General features: G+C 39.8%; 1 protein-coding gene across 1 annotated transcript in view; it reads right to left on the reverse strand.

Annotated features, from left to right (window-relative positions):
• The window catches only part of HHAT (hedgehog acyltransferase), a 483325-nt gene that overhangs the window by 109804 nt on the left and 357128 nt on the right, over positions 1 to 16393 (reverse strand). Inside the window, exon 11 of the mRNA XM_027871575.1 lies at positions 5347 to 5491. Within this exon, the coding sequence (XP_027727376.1) occupies positions 5347 to 5491 (145 nt within the window). The remainder of the gene's footprint in view (positions 1 to 5346; positions 5492 to 16393) is intronic.

Here is a 16393-nt window from a genome sequence, read left to right on the forward strand (position 1 = left end):
GAAAACAATGTGAAATATCTCATTGGAAAAACAATATGACCTGGAAAAAAAATTACCTGGAAGATAGATCCAGAAGAGAGAATTTAAAAATTATTGGACTATCTGAAAGCTATGATCAAAAAAAGAGCCTAGACCTCATCTTTCAAGAAATTATCCAGGAAAACTGTCCTGATATTTTAGAACCAGAAGGCAAAATAGAAATGGAAAGAATCCACCAATCTCCTCCTGAAAGAGATCCCCAAAGGAAAACTCCTAGGAATATTGCAGCCAAATTCCAGAGTTCCCAGGTCAAGGAGAAAATATTACAAGCAGCCAGAAAGAAACAATTCAAGTATTGTGGAAACACAATCAGGATAACACAAGATTTAGCTGCTTCTACATTAAGGGACCGCAGGGCATGGAATATAATATTCCGGAGAGCAAAGGAGATAGGATTACAACCAAGAATCACCTACCCAGTAAAACTGAGTATAATCCTGCAGGGGAAAAAATGGTCATTCAGTGAAATAAAGGCCTTTCAAACATTCTTGATGAAAAGACCAGAGTTGAATAGAAAATTTGATTTTCAAATACAAGACTTGAGTGGAACATGAAGAGGTAAACAGGAAAGAGAAAATCATAAGAGACTTATTAAGGTTAAACTGTTTACATTCCTGCATGGAAAGATGATATTTGTAACTCATGAGACCTTTGTCAGTATTAGGGTAGTTGGAGGGGAAAAAATTATATGTACATATATATAGATATAGATAGACAGAGGGCACAGGGTGAGTTGAAAATGAAGGGATCATATCTGGAGAACAAAATTAAGGGGTGAGAGAGGAATATACTAGGAGAAGGAGAAAGGGAGAGGTAGAATGGGGTAAATTATCCTACAAAAAAAAACAGAAAAGAAAAGGCTCTTATAATGGAGGGGAAAAGGGAGAAGGTGAGAGGGAATGAGTGAATCTTATTCTCATAGGATTTGATTTAAGGAGGGAATAACATACACACTCAATTGGGTGTGAAAATCTGTCTTACCCTACAGGAAAATATGGGGGGAAGGGGACAAGAGAGTAGGGGAATGATAGAGAGGAGGGCAGATTGGGAAAGGGAGTAATCAGAAGCAAATACTTCTGAGGAGGGACAGGGTCAAAAGAAAGAATAGAACAAATGCGGGGGGCAGGATAGGATTAAGGGAAATAGAGTTAGTTTTTCACGGCCTGTCCACTATGGAAGTGTTTTGCATAACTGCACATGTATAACCTATGTGGAATTGCTTGCCTTTTCAATGAGGGTGGGTGGGGAGGGAGGAAAGGAGAAAATTTGGAACCCAAAGTTTTAAAAACACATGTTTAAAAAATGTTTTCACATGCAACTGGGAAATAAGAAATACAGGAAATGGGGTACAGAAATCCATCCTGCCCTACAGGAAAATTGAAGGGGAAGGGGATAAGAGAAGCGGGGAAGAGATAGAAGGGAAGGCAGACTAGGGGAAGGGGTATTTAGAATGCATGCCATCTTGGGGCAGGGGGAGGGGTGAGATAGGGTGAAAATTTGGAACTCAAAATCTTGTGGAAGTAAATGTTGAAAACAAAAAAAAAAGAAAAACAAAGAAAGAGACAAAAAAATTGTGCTTCACTCCACACTCAGAGTCTATCAGTTCTCTATCCGGAAGTGGATAGTATTTTACATCATAACACAAGCAGGCCAATTTGGCTGGAACACAGAGCTAGGAATTAGACATGTCATTTCAATTCCTCTACCAATGTAGATTGGTCATTTCTCTGCAACTCCAAGTCTCCGAGAGTTGTCTAAAACACTGGCCTGCCTGCCTGCCTTCCTTCCTTCCTTCCTCTCCCTCTGTCCACATAGGGAATCATGCCCTCACCTGTGGGTGCTTTGCCCAAAGGAATATAATTTCTGACAGCTGAAACCCTGTGAGATATCTTGGGGTTTATGGACTAGATTTCTTTATTTCTCTTTCCTACTTACTTATTCTATCATTTAAAAAAAACATGGCTTAAACCCAGATCTCTTTGGCTCTCACTGATAGGTCCCAGTCCAAGCCTCACTAGGTCATTGTTTGGGTTTTGATGGCTCAGAGTGAATGTAAATAACAATTGTTGCTGTTTTGGCCAGAAACCCTGAGGGTCTTCCCCTCCCAGATTGAATTTGTTTTTTGACTAGGTAAAAGAGGCCATTTTTTGCCTTATTTCTCACCTAGCCTTAATCACTGAAAGGGCCAGGGTCTCCCACTACATCCTGGGCCATCTTCAGTCATCCTGATTGATATCTGGCTACTGGACCCAGATAGCTCAGCAGGAGAGAGTGAGGCTGGTGACTTTGCACAGTGCTTCCTCACTTAAATCCAAATCACTTACAAGTCATGGCATCACCTTCCTGATGTAATGGTCCTCCTCCAGAGGGAAGAACAAACAACAACAAAACATTGAGAAGCTGGGTGACTGGCCCAGGATCACAAAGCCAGTACTTGAACCCAGCTTCTTCTGACCTCAAGGCCAACTTTCTATTATGTTATGCTAACTCTCATCATATGAAATTAGTTTGGCAAGACAGGTGAAGCCTTTGAATCTCCAGTAACTAGCATGGTGTCCATCACATAGTATGTCCTTAATAATGTTTATTAATCGGTTGGTTGCTGATTGATTAAGCCTTACTTCAGAAGATGTCTGCAGAGTTGAGCTGAGCTGGACCTGACATCAGATTTCATTCTCCAGGATGCAGTACCAGAGAACCATGGGGCAACCCTATGGCAACATTCCACAGGGACATAGTACCAGGCAAGGTCTGTCGACATGTCCAGTCCTAGACTATTTCTTTTTTTTAATTAATTTATTTTGATTTATCAACAATCACTTCCATATGCTTTTGAGTTTAAAATTTTTCTCCCCCTCCCTCCTCACCTCCCGCCCCAAGATGGCGCACAATCTGATACATAGTCCTAAACTATTTCTAGCTCCCACCTGGTGGTAGTACTACTGGAATTTCAGAGTCCTGAACCTACTTGAGTGACTTTAAATCTGGCAGAGGAAAAGGGCATCTGATGAGCCATGCCTTGATTCTGCAGAGAGGCTAGGATGGGGTTTGTGGCAGTCAGAAGGTATAGCTGCTAGTAACTCAAGAGTCACAGAAGAGCTCAGGTGTTACTTGTTCCCTATGGGGACATAAGAAATGGTCCTTTCCAACCAAGGTGTTTCTCTCCTCCAAACCTATGCACTCATGCCTTCTATTAAAAGCTCTGCTAAAGCTTTTTTCCAAAGAACAATGAGTACCTGGTAGCCAAAAGGTCATCCTGCCTATTGTCTCCCACGCACCAAGAGTTAATTACAGGAATAAGGTGGAGAGATGAAGGCAGAGCAAGAACTTGCTAGCAGAAACTCCTAGTCTAAGGCCCCCCAATACTGCAAAAGGATCATAGTTGGTCCTGCAGCCCTACCTGTGCTATTTATTTCTGACTGGAACAAAGCAACAGCCAAGGTACCTCTGGCTCTCTGAGAACCCGGGAAGGGAAGGAACAGTACACCAGGTATGGCAGTTCTCTGCTCAGCCCACGTGGGGAGACCCTCACCAATCAAAACCAACAGGCAACAAGCCTAGTACACCACTGGAGAGGGAAGGGTTAGCAACTGAGAAAGTCAATCTGTTCCCTTAAAAATTTGGGAAGTTGGGCAAAATAGCATGATGTCTGAGTGTTTCTAATTCCCTCAGGGAGCTGCTGTAACTATTAGTCACAGCCTCAGAGAAGAAATCTTGACTATAAATAAACGACAATCAACGAATGACATGATTTTCTCACCAGAACTTCCAGAACTTCCGAGTAGACATCTCCCTTATGCCAGCACACAGCTGCCCACTTAGCTTAGCTGGAGAGGCTGAACTGATCCACTTAATGTACAGTTAACTAGGAGCCCTAGCCAAACATATTTTTATTAATTGGGGAAAAAAGTCAAAATTTTTAAAGAGACTAAAACTTTGGAGCCAGCTGATATTAAATTGGATCCATGTGGCAGGCAGAGATGGTGATCTTTGAACCTCTGTGTTGAAAATGGGATCTATGTGAGAGCAGTGATTCTAGGGGCCTCCTAGAACCCCAGGAGGATTTTCAAGGAAACAAAGAACAAAGATGGAGTCACAAGTGTTGAGCTACCCACACACTGAGGCATCTTGGGAGAGAAAAGGAAATTAGAGAAGTAATGGCAAGGATAAGAGAAGTAGTATAAAAACATGTGTGGCTATGAGAATCTGAGATACTATTTGACATTAAAATGATAGGATCATGGATTTTGAGCCAGAAGGTGCCTCAGAAGTCACCTAGCACAACCCCTTCATTTTACAAATGAAAAAACTGAAGCCAAGAAAGGATAAGTGACTTGCTCATGATTATCATCTACAATAGCTAGCATTTATACAGCACTTTAATGTTAGCATAGTGCTTCACAAATACTTTCTCATTTTATGCTCATGACATAAAATTGGAGGTAAGTGCTATTATTATTGACATAAAGTTGGAGGTAAGTGCTATTATTATCTCCTATTTTATGGATAAGGAAACTGAGTCAGACAGAGATTAAGTGACTTGCTTGGGGACAGACAGGTGCTAAGGGTCTGTAGCTGGGTTTGAACTAAGGCCTTCCTGACTCTGGATCCTGCACTCTAACCACTATATCACCTAGACCTAGAGGCTTAGATTAAGTATCTAGGAAGTGACAAAGCTAAGATTTTAGTCCAGCTCCTCTGACTCCTAATCCACCGCCTTTTCCACTATACTATACTTCTGCTGCATTAAATGAAAATATCTAATTAGACTCATGAAAACTGGAGCCCCTACTTAGTGAATGGCATGCATGCTCAGTGATGATCAATGAACTTTTCTTGACTACCATATGTAGAGACCATATTTCTTGAATGCATGGTACAAAAACTAGAATGTTGGACTTGAGGTAAAGAAGATCTGAGTTCAAATCCCATCTCTGACTGTTACTGGTTACATGACTAAAGACAAGTCACTTAACCAGGCTCAGGCAGAAGAAGTTCCAACCCTGATCAAAGTATTTGACATGGGCATCATGAATTTGACAATATGGCACTGGATCAAGATCCCATTCCAGATCCTAGATGCTGGCTTGGCTTAGAAATTGAAGAATAGGGGCAGCTAGGTGGCGCAGTGGATAGAGCACTGGCCCTGAAGTCAGGAGGACCTGAGTTCAAATCCAGCCTCAGACCAAACACTTGACATGTACTAGCTGTGTGACTTTGGGCAAGTCACTTAACCCCAATTGCCTTACCAAAAAAAAAAAATTCAAGAATGAGTCCTATCCAAAGCTGCACAGCCGCATGACTTACCTTGAAAGAAGATTCTGTTCCAGTAGATTTTCCCAACCTCATTTCCCCCAAGAAACACCAGATTGGACAGAATCAGCATTGATGTGGAGGCACCAGCCAGGGTAGCATGCAGTCGACGGTGAGCTTGTGGGGACAGATGCTGGGCCTGTCCCAAAACAACCAGGAAATATTTATTAATAAAGGTAAAAATCGCTAACGCCCAAGAGCACTAGATTTTCAGTGAGGAAAGCTGGGTTGATATCCTCACTCCGCACAGGGTATTGAACACTGAGCACCGGTCCACAAGACCTAGGTTTAAATCTCACCATGGCTACTTGCTAGCTGTCTGATGCTGGGTAAGACTAATAACCTCTATCAGTCTCTGTTTCTCCATCTTTGTGGAGATAATATAATAGCGCCTATACCTTATAGGGCAGTCGTGAAGATAGAACAAGGCCAGGTATATAAAGTGCTTAGCAAATCTTGAAGTGCTGTGTGAATGTCAGCTTTTTAAAAAGTATTATTATTTACTATTTGTCAATTTTTAGCAATTCACTTTAACTCCCTGGGCCTCAGCTTCTTATTTGTAAGACTAGATTCCTTAGAATTCTTCTAGCTCTCAATTTTATGATCCTCTATAAACAGAGCTTTTATGATCCTCTATAAACAGAACTTTTCTTTAAAAAAAAAAAGATTTGTATTGCTATCTTTTGCTTTTACATTTCCTAAATTCCCTATCTTTTCCTCTTCCCTGAGTCAATCCATATAACAAAGAATTTTTTAGAGAAAAATGAGAGGAAAAAAAAGTCTTTAAAATCAATCAACATGTTGAAAAAATATTTGAAGTCATGTTATACAATGTCCCAAGTAATAGATAGAGATCAGGAAGACCTGAGTTCAAATTGAAAGAGTTCAAAATTGAAGAATGAGTCCTATCCAAAGCTACAAAGTCGCAATGACTTACCTTGTAAGAAGATTCTGTTCCAGTGGATTTTCCCAATGTCATTCCCCTCAAGAAACACCAGTTGGACAGAATCAGCATTGACATGGAGGCACCAGCCTCCTGGGCAAGTCACTTAACCTATGTCTGCCTGAGTTCCCTCAGCTGTAAAATAGGATAATAATAGCACCTACTTTCCAGGGTTGTTGTGAGGATTAAATGAGATAATATTTGTAAAGCACTTAGCATGGTTTCAGGTACGTAGTAGACACTTAATAAAATAATAATTACATTTGTTCTCTTCTCACTCTCCCCCAAGAACCCTCTCGCTTCTGCAGAGGGGGAGGGGGAACTATCTTCTCATATCTCTTCTTTGGGGCCGAGCATGTTCTTTATAATTTTGCGATACTCAGTTTCATTTGTTTGGTGGTGGTGGTTCTCCTCCGTTACATTGTTGTAATCATTGTGTATGCTGTTTTCCCGGTTCTGCTTACTTCACTCTTCATCAGTTCTTCTAAATCTTTCCTTGCTTCACTCTATTCATCACGTTTTATCATCTCTTATAGCACAGGAATATTCCATTATCTTCATGTGCCACATTTTGTTTAGTTATTCCCTAACTGATGGGCACCGAATTGTTTACAATTCTTTGCAGACCTTTTCTCTTAATATGTGTAATCTTTTTGGAATGTCCCTACTCTCACAGCAGGCAATCAATTCAAATGGCTATTAAAATTATACCTCCTCCAATAAGTCTTCTGTGATTAATCTGGGGAGCAGAGATAATGTCTCCAAGTTCACTACCCAAATGCTCTCTATCCTCAAAATGCACTTACCCTTACTACATAGAAATCATCTTGGCTGTCTATTATTTAGTTTATTTTTTCCCACTTTGTCTCTAGCTTCTCTGCATGTTTGTGTCTAATTCCAAACTCTAGGGAACCAAAACTGTTTTAATAAATTATTCTCTACAGTAACTAGCATACCCCATGTGCTCTATGTTAGATGGCTCACTGAGTGAGAATATGGTGCTAATGAAGCCAAAATCATAAGTCTGATCAACTCTATTCTTTATTCTCCAATTCATTCTGACCTCAGTCTTGCTCCTCAGATGTGCAAGGAACATAAATCCCATGGGAACAAATGAGAGAATATGGATCTCATTCCCACTTCCAGTAAAACAGCTCAGAGACCACGTCAGATTCACATATAAGAAATGCCATGTGGAAGGTTATGTACAAACAGGTGCTTTGAGGAATGATTTTTTTTTGTTCTCATCATAAGTAACTCAGTTTGTTGTTACATTTTCTAACTGACCTTGATATAAACACATTAAGGATCTGTGGTTTTTATCAGTGTTGGATAATTTTGATGTAGAAGCTCTCCACTAACATAAACTGCAACCTGTCTATGACTTAGAATGTCATTCCTATGCAATTAAACCAAGGTCTTCTGACTCCAAGCCTAGTACTCTATCCACTATGCCATGTATTTGAAATTTGCAAAGCACTGTACATGTGTTATTTCATTTAAGCACTGCAATACCCCTATAAAGTAGATACTATAGATGTCACAAGAGCACACATTTAGAACAGATTTGGAAGATACCTTTGACTCCATCTAGACTAACCCCATCATTATACAGATGAGGAAACTGAGGCCCAGAGAATTTTTCCAAGGTCACATAGGTAGTAAATAGTAGAAATATGATTTAAATGCAAATTCTCTGATTCCAAATGCAGCATTTTCCATTGTCCCATAATGTTCTTGATATTGATATCTGCCTTTTAGGATGAGGAAATGAGGCCTAGACTAGGGGAGTGAATTGGCAATGGTCATCCAACTAGTAAATTTCAGAGGGGAGATCTGAACCCAGATCTTTCTGATTCTAAAGAGAAAAACTTATCTACGAAGCTAGCCTGTCTCCCTCCCCCTGCACTAAAGTCCTACTCTAATGCTTTATCATCAAATTAAGAACCCTGCAGCACAGCGTAAGTGGGAGCAATCCTACAGACCTGTAAAGGTTATCAGGTATGGGCCCAATGACTGGATTGTACATCTGCTATCAGGGAACTAGCTTCGGTAAGTTTAGAGACACTAATCACAAAATCAGCTTTAGGAGAGAGTAGAGTTTGGAGGCCACAAGGACCCTAAAAGTCATTCTAAGTCTAAGAGGAGTTGCACTGGTGGCTTGCATCAGCAAACTCCCCAGAACTTGAAGTCATGAAGATATCTTTACTACAATTCACTCCCCTCCCTTCCTCCTTTTACATTATTCATTGAGATTCATAAAGAAAGCCAAGCTTTTATTTCTAAGCAACAGCTGTTCTGGTCACAGGTGCCACATGTATAATCACTAAATGTAAACAGAGGCTATTAGGATGCATCTGTGACAGCGTCACCCCACCTGGCCCAGCCATGCTTCAGAATTTCATGTCTAGCATAAGGAATTCATATAGCTCAGCTCCCAAATGCCTCAGGTCCTCACGCTTTCTCCAAATATGCCAGACTAATCCAGAGACCTGATGAATAAAGGGAGGGAGAGAGGAAAGTATACAATGTAAAGACATGGTAGAACCTAGTTTTGTCTTGCCTTCTGCTGTGTAATAAAGCACAAGCCTATGGTGGGCTGCTCAGATGGACAATCATGGGCTCAAGGTTCCTCAAAGTATAGAGGTCTCTGATAACCCTTCCTTTTTTTCAGAATCAAAGACTGGATCATAGCTGGAGGGACTTTGGAAGGTCATCTAATTCAACTCTTATTATTATTTTTTCTTTTACTTTTTGGCTAGGCAAAGGGGTTAAGTGACTTGCCAGGGTCACACTGCTAATAAGTGTCAAGTGTCTGAGGCCAGATTTGAACTCAGGTCCTCCTGACTCCAAGACTGGAGCTCTATCCACTGCGTCACCTAGCTGCCCCCTCAACTCTTATTATTACCAGTAAGAAACAGAGACTCAGAAGTGAAGTTACTTGCCCAAGGTCACACAACTAGTAAATGGCATGGCCAAGCATAGAGCCCAGGTTGTCTGCCTCCAACTCCAATGTTCTTTCATTAAATCTTCTTCATCTATACTTCAATTGTCAATGGGTTACTCAATTAAAAGATCACAACCCCACATGATTAACTATATGTAAAAAGGATTCTCTAACAGAATTCCCCAAAGCAACATGCTATCTTCTGCCTCTATGTCTTTCCAAAGGCTGTGCCCTATACCTTTTGCGACTCTGGCTCTTGGAAATCCAGTGCCCTTCAAGGCTCAACTCAAGGGAAAGCTTTCATGCTTCTCCTGGACTCACCCCTGACTCTCCAAACTTCTTTCTCCACCATTTCCCAGCAGTTTTCTTACCCTGGAAGACTCCCTGTGCCCCCTGCATCCCCTTCCTCTCATTGGCCAATTCATCCCAGAACCTCCATTTTTTAAAAGTACCCAGGGCAGCCAAGTTCGTCCCACTCATATCCCAGGGGCTCTGCTCCTGCCTCTCTGGACTTCTTTTTCTGCCATACCGCATTCAAGTCCCTTCACCCTCTTTCAGCTCTCTCTTAAGTGTTGGCTTCCTTCATTAGAATGTAAGCTCCATGAGGGCAGGGTCAGTCTTTTTTTTCTGTTGTTGTTTGTATTTGTATCACCAGTGTTTAGTACAATGCCTGGCACATAGCTTATAAGTGCTTAATAAATGCTTGCTGGCTCAAGTTGCCTTCTCTAAGAGGCCTTTCCTCCATTCCCTAACTCTTAGTGCTCCCCCCAACCCTCCTCACAAAATGGTTTTGTGTTTATGTGGTATATTTTTTTACATTTTCCTATCTGAATACATATTTTTCCTAAGAAGAATGTAAGGCTCCTTAAGACTAAGGACTATTTAATTCTTGCCTTTGTACCCTCCAGTTCCTAGCACAATGCCTGGCACATAGCAGGTGCTTAATTAGTGCTTGTTGAACTGAATTCAGTCCAAATAAGAGAACAAGGCTCTCAGAGAAGTTTTCATTTTAGCAAATTCTCTTGTGCATCATCTGTAGCAAATGTTGACTACTCTGTTGGCTTCCCCTTAAAAAAAAAATTAGTTTCTGTGCCCTGAATCCACACCACCTGTGTGAGGGGAGGTGATTGTAAGCTATGTGAAACATCAGAATTTATTAGTAGCTACTATTTATGGAGTGATTTAAGATGTGCAAACTGCTTTGTGGATACTATCTCACATGCTCTTTGTGAACCCCTATGAAGTAGGTGCTATTGTAATCCCCATTTTACAGATGAGGAAACTGAGGCTTAAAGAGGTCAGGTAACCTGACCAGAACCACATAGTACATGACTGAGATGGGATTTAAATTCAGGTTTTCCCAATTCCAAGTCCAGCCCCCTAGCCAGTGTACCACTGAGCCACCTCATTTACAGAGGAAAGGAGACAAAAAGGAAAATTCCCACACAGATATTTGAGAAGTGATTATATTTCATAGGATCATAGAATCATAGATCATTAACTTGCAGAGACCTCAGAGGCATTTAATCCAATCTCCTCATTTTACAGATGAGGATACTGAGGCATAAAAAGTTCCCCAAAGTCACACAGCTAGTGTGTATCTGAAGTGGGACCAAGAGTTCCTTAAGAATACAGATAAGAAACAGGAAACTGGGGGAAAATTTTTTACATCAAGTTTCTCTGATAAAGGACTCACTTCTCAAATGTACAGAGAACTGAGTCAAATTCATAAAAATTAAAGCCATTCTCCAGTTGATAAATGGCCAAAGGAGGGCAGTTTTCAGAAATTATCAACACTCACATGAAAAAAATACTCTGAATCATTACGGATTAGGGAAATACAAAACTAAAACAACTGTGAGATACCACTTCACACCTATCAGATTGACTAACATAATGGAAAATGACAAATGCTTGAGGGGATCTGGAAAAATTGGGACACTGATGCACTGTTGGTAGAGTTGTGAACTACTCCAACCATTCTGGAGAACACTCTGTAACCATGCCCAAAAGGCTATGAAACTCTACATACCTTTTGACTTAGCAATACCACTATTGGCTCTGTATCCCAAAGAGATCAAAGAAAAGGGGAAAAACCCTATTTTTACAAAAATATTTATAATAGCTGTTTTTTGCAGTGGCAAAGAATTAGAAATGGAGATGATGCCCATCAATTTGGGAAATGGTTGAATAAGCTGTGGCATATTATTGTGATGGAATACTATTATGCTATAAAAAATGATGAGCCAGATGATTTCAGAAAAACCTGGGGAGGCTAATATGAACTCATGCAAAGTGAAGTGAGCAGAACCAGAAGAACACTGTACACAGTAATTGTAATGATGAATAACTGTGAAAGACTTAGCTGCTTTGATCAAGGTAATGACCCAAGCCAATTCCAAAGGGCCCATAATGAAAAATGCTACCCACCTCCAGAGAAAGAACTGATGAACTCTGAATGCAGAGTGAAGCATAGTTTTAAAAAAAGTTCTTTATTTTTATTGTTTTATTTTGCTTGTATTTTCTTCTGAAACATGGCTAATATAAAATATGTTTTGCATGACTTCACATGTATAATCTATATCAAATTGCTTGTCTTCTCAAGGAGGGGGAAGGAGTGTAAATGAGGGAGAGAATTTGGAACTCAAATTTTTAAAAAATGATTGTTAAAAGATTACATATAATTGGGGGATATTTAACAAAATAAGTAAAAATAATTTTAAAAAAATAATACATGTAGGAAAAGCTGTAAACCTTCAGCTAAAATGAATTATAGAGAAGCACACATGATTAACTCCTGCTAATGTCCTCCATGGATGCCTCACAGTGGCATGAAAATAACCCTAGATTCTGGAAGATTTTGCTGGTGAAACATAGGTCAGAAGACTATCAGGTACTGCCAATCTGGAAAGTCTTCAAGTATATCCCTAGAAAGGAGTTGTCTGGATCTCAAGTGAGAACTAGCTTAATAGAGTCCATGGAGGCTTATGACTAGAAAGGTGGCCAAGGGATGATGACTTTTTTTAACTGAACACATCAACCCATGAAGATGATCTCGTAAAGCAGAGCTCCTTGGACTGAAGTCCAAGAATCTCTTTTAAAAACATATTTTGATAACTATGTTTCAATATACTTGCTTTCATTTGTTATATTTGAATTTTATTTTATGCATTTAAAACCACTGCCCTGAGAATGGAGGGGCCATGGGCTTCACCAAACTGCCAAAAGGGTCTAGGACACACAAAAAATTTAAGAACCCCTGGCTCAAGGGAACATGTAACAGAAAACATCCATGAAGAAGTGTGCATTTCTTGAAGGGTTACATTTCATTCCATTTCGTGAGGACTAAAGAATGTCCGCTGAGTATACAAGGGAATGCTACTTTTAGAGGAATTAAAATTCAACACCCAACTGGGCTGGGTGTGATGTTGCCATGGTTTGAAAAAGGATGATGAAAAGAAATGGACGGAAGCGTTGATACTTGTGTTCATTTGTTGCAGTCATGTCTGACTCTTTGTGACCTCATTTGGGGGTTTTCTTGGCAGAGATACTAGAGTGGTTTGCCATTTCCTTCTCTAGCTCATTTAACAGAAGAGGAAACTAAGGCAAACAGTGTTAAATGACTTGCCCAGGATTTCATAGCTAGCAAGTGTCTGAGGCCAATTTGAACTTGGGAAGATGTCTTCTTGACTTCAGGTCTGGCACTCTATCCATTGTGCCATCAAGCTGCCCTAAAAGGCAAAGCAAGGCCTGAGATTGCAGCGAACTACTAGGTTTGTTATTGTTGTTCAGTCATGTCCAACTGATCTCATTTGGGATTTTCTTGGCAGAAATACTGGAGTGGTTTGCCATTTCCTTCTACAGCCCATTTTACAGATGAGGAAACTGAGACAAACAGGGTTAAGTGACTTGCCCAGGGTCACATAGCTAGTAAGTGTCTGAGGCCAGATTTGAATTTAGGAAGATGAGTCTTCCTGATTCCAAGTCCAGTGCTCTAGTCCTTAAAAATGAGGAGGTTCCCATCTATCAGTCTGCTTTCTATGGTAGTAGCAGCAATACCTTTGGGCATCCTGGAGTAGGTTAGCGGAAACCGTCTGGATTAGAGAGAGACAAAGAATGAGTTGTACAAAGGTGGCATTGTATTTTCCAGGACAGAGTGTGCAAGGAACTTCTTCTTGGAGATTTCCAGTCGGGGAGGAACCATTTGTGGAGGAAACTCTGAGACATCTTAATAGCTTTCATTCTATGTTTGATCACAAGATCATAAATTTAGAACTGGAAGGACCCTCGATGTCATCTAATCCAATCCCTTCACTTTAAAAGTCAGGAAACTGAGGGCCAGAGAGGTGACCTGCCCAAAGTCACACTGTAGCAAGTGGCAGAGACGGGATTCAAATCAGGACTGGGATGACAACCAAGGTTCTGTGGTTTTGAATCCTATTGTCACATTCCCTGAATACATTACAGACAAAGGGTACATCTCCTTTCAAGAATTTCAGAGGTAAATGCAAGATGCTTTCTTTATCAATGTCAATAAAGCAGTGTGGAAACATGGAAAGGAATCTGGGTTGGGAACAAGAAAACCTGGGTTCAAATCTCAGCTCTGCCACTTACTATCCATGTGATCTTAGACAAATCATTTAATGTCTCTGGACCTCAGTTTCCTGCTCTGTAAAAGGACTGGATTGGATTAGGATGACCTCTAAGGTCACTTGATAGTTTGTAAACATGGCATTATGGCTTAAAGCTTGCAAACATCCTCCTTTTATATGAGGAAAAGAGTTCAATTTGTAAGAGACAATCAAAACCACCTACAACATCCTCTAATCTATGAAACTGAAAAGAGAGCATTCACAATGATTGTTTTGGTGCTGAAATCATGAACTGCTAGCCAATTTTTACCAGTAGAAACTGAGTATGCTGATTTAAAAGAAAAAAAAAGAAGAAAGAACAGGAGAGCTGAAGCCAAAAAACTTGTAAGGAGCGAACAAGACTTAAAATAGAAACCAAGACATACGTAGCCAACTCTCGGTTATACATTCTAACGGGGGACAAAGGATGTCGTGATAATGAAATAGACAGAAACTCCAAAGGCCTCATTTTAACCAAGAGCTTCATCTGCCTCCTGACAAAACTATACTTGCTAACAAGGAGCAAAATCCAGATTTTAGATCTCTATCTTTCCACTAATAAAAAGCACCAGAGGAATCAGGAAGGAGTCAGTTACAAGAAAGCTCTGGTCACACTGGCAGAAGTACTATGGTCAAAGCCATAACTCAGCAGAGTAAACAGGGCTTTGCCCCAGGCTATCAAATTTAGAAGGCATTGATAGAGCACTTTCAGTCCTTCAGTAACAAAGAAACAAAAGAGCTTAACTAGTTAGCAAAAATCATTGATTAAAATAGAAAAAGTGAAAAATCGATGAGATGGTAGACTGATGTGAGCTCCTCCTCTGTTCTGCTCCGCTCCCAAATGACGAAGGCTTGCATCAATGTCCTATGATCTTTGTCTCATCTCCTTCACTGGGGTTATCCTCTCCCTCCTCCTACACTGATGACAGAAGCATGAGCTGCTTGTGTTAGCTGGTGTTCATGGAGCTTGCTTTAGACACAAAAATATCCTTATTTAAGTTATAACTAAAGTCACATACAGCTGTCCCTGACTATATCAGATAGCTACATTCCAAAAAAAACCTTGTGTGTACACTGAAATTTTGTAACGAGAATCCTATTTTCTTATCAACTCACTTGGTTATGATAAAAATCGTTCGTTTTCAGAACAGATGTTTTTCATAAGATACAGGGTAGCTTTTAATATTTTAGCTTGCAGTTTCTTAACTTTCTTTCTCTTCAATTGGACTAGTAATTAATATAAATACTTAAGCGCACCAAAAGAGCTAGATATATATTTATTTATTTTTTATTTTTTAAGTAATTGGGGTTAAGTGACTTGCCCAGCGTCACACAGCTAGTAGGTGTCAAGTGTTTGGTCTGAGGCCGCATTTGAACTCAGATCCTCCTGACTTCAGGGCCGGTGCTCTATCCACTGAGCCACCTAGCTGCCCCTATATATTTATTTTAAATAAGTTTTATTGATGCCTCTTATTTTATTTTATATGTGTAATATACATATGTATATATGTGTGTATATCTATAGATAGATAATACATAATGCTTGTCCCTAATATTGTCCATCTCACCTTACTCTCAAAGTTGAGTCCTCCCTTACAACAAAGAAAGATAGTAAAAACAATTGAGAGAATGACTGAATCTGATACTACATATAACATTCTGCCCCAGTAGTCCCTTCCGTTTTGGCAAAGTAGAGAGGTGTGTTTCATTATCTTTTCTCTGGACCATTACTGTTTTTTTAATTAAGAGTCATTGTGTCTGTACAGTCTTTATATTTCTATATATGCCCAAGCTGTTTCCTCCATCAGAATATAAGCACCTTGAGGACTGGGGACTATTTAATATTTTTGTCTTCATATCCCCAGTGCTTAGTACAAAACTTTACACATAATCGACCTTAAGAAATGCTTGTCTACTGACTGACCAATTGAATGACTGACTTACTTTTTTAGTGGTCTTGTTATTTATATTCTTCTAGTCATTGAATATATCTTCTTTTGGCTCTGTTTATTTCACTCTCTCAGTTTACACAAATCCTCTCATGTTTCTTTACATTCCTTACATTCCTTATTTCTTACTAAAAATAATATTCATTCATTTACTCCAGCTAATGGTTCAGCCATTACCCAACTGATGCGTAACCACTCTTTTTTCTAGTTCTTTACTAACACTAAAAGTGCTGCTATGAATATTTTGGTTAATATGGAACATTTCTTTCTATCTTTGATCTCCTTAGAGCATATGACCAGGAGTAAGGCTGGAAGTGAGCTATTTAGAAACCTGGAAATACTTGTATGAGTTGGTATAGAGTACAGTAAGGAGGACCAGGAGAACAATTTATACATTAACAACGACATTTTAAAGACAACTTTGAAATACTTAAGAACTCTGATCAATGCAATAACCAAACACAAATCCAGAGAACTTATACATTCCACCCATCTTCTGAAAGAGAAAAGTGATAGACTCAGGATACAGAATGACACAAATATTTTGGGGGCATGGCCAATGTGAAAATGT

Source organism: Vombatus ursinus, unplaced genomic scaffold (genome assembly GCF_900497805.2).
Source record: "Vombatus ursinus unplaced genomic scaffold, bare-nosed wombat genome assembly UNPS02014798.1, whole genome shotgun sequence".
Taxonomy (NCBI): Eukaryota; Metazoa; Chordata; class Mammalia; order Diprotodontia; family Vombatidae; genus Vombatus; species Vombatus ursinus.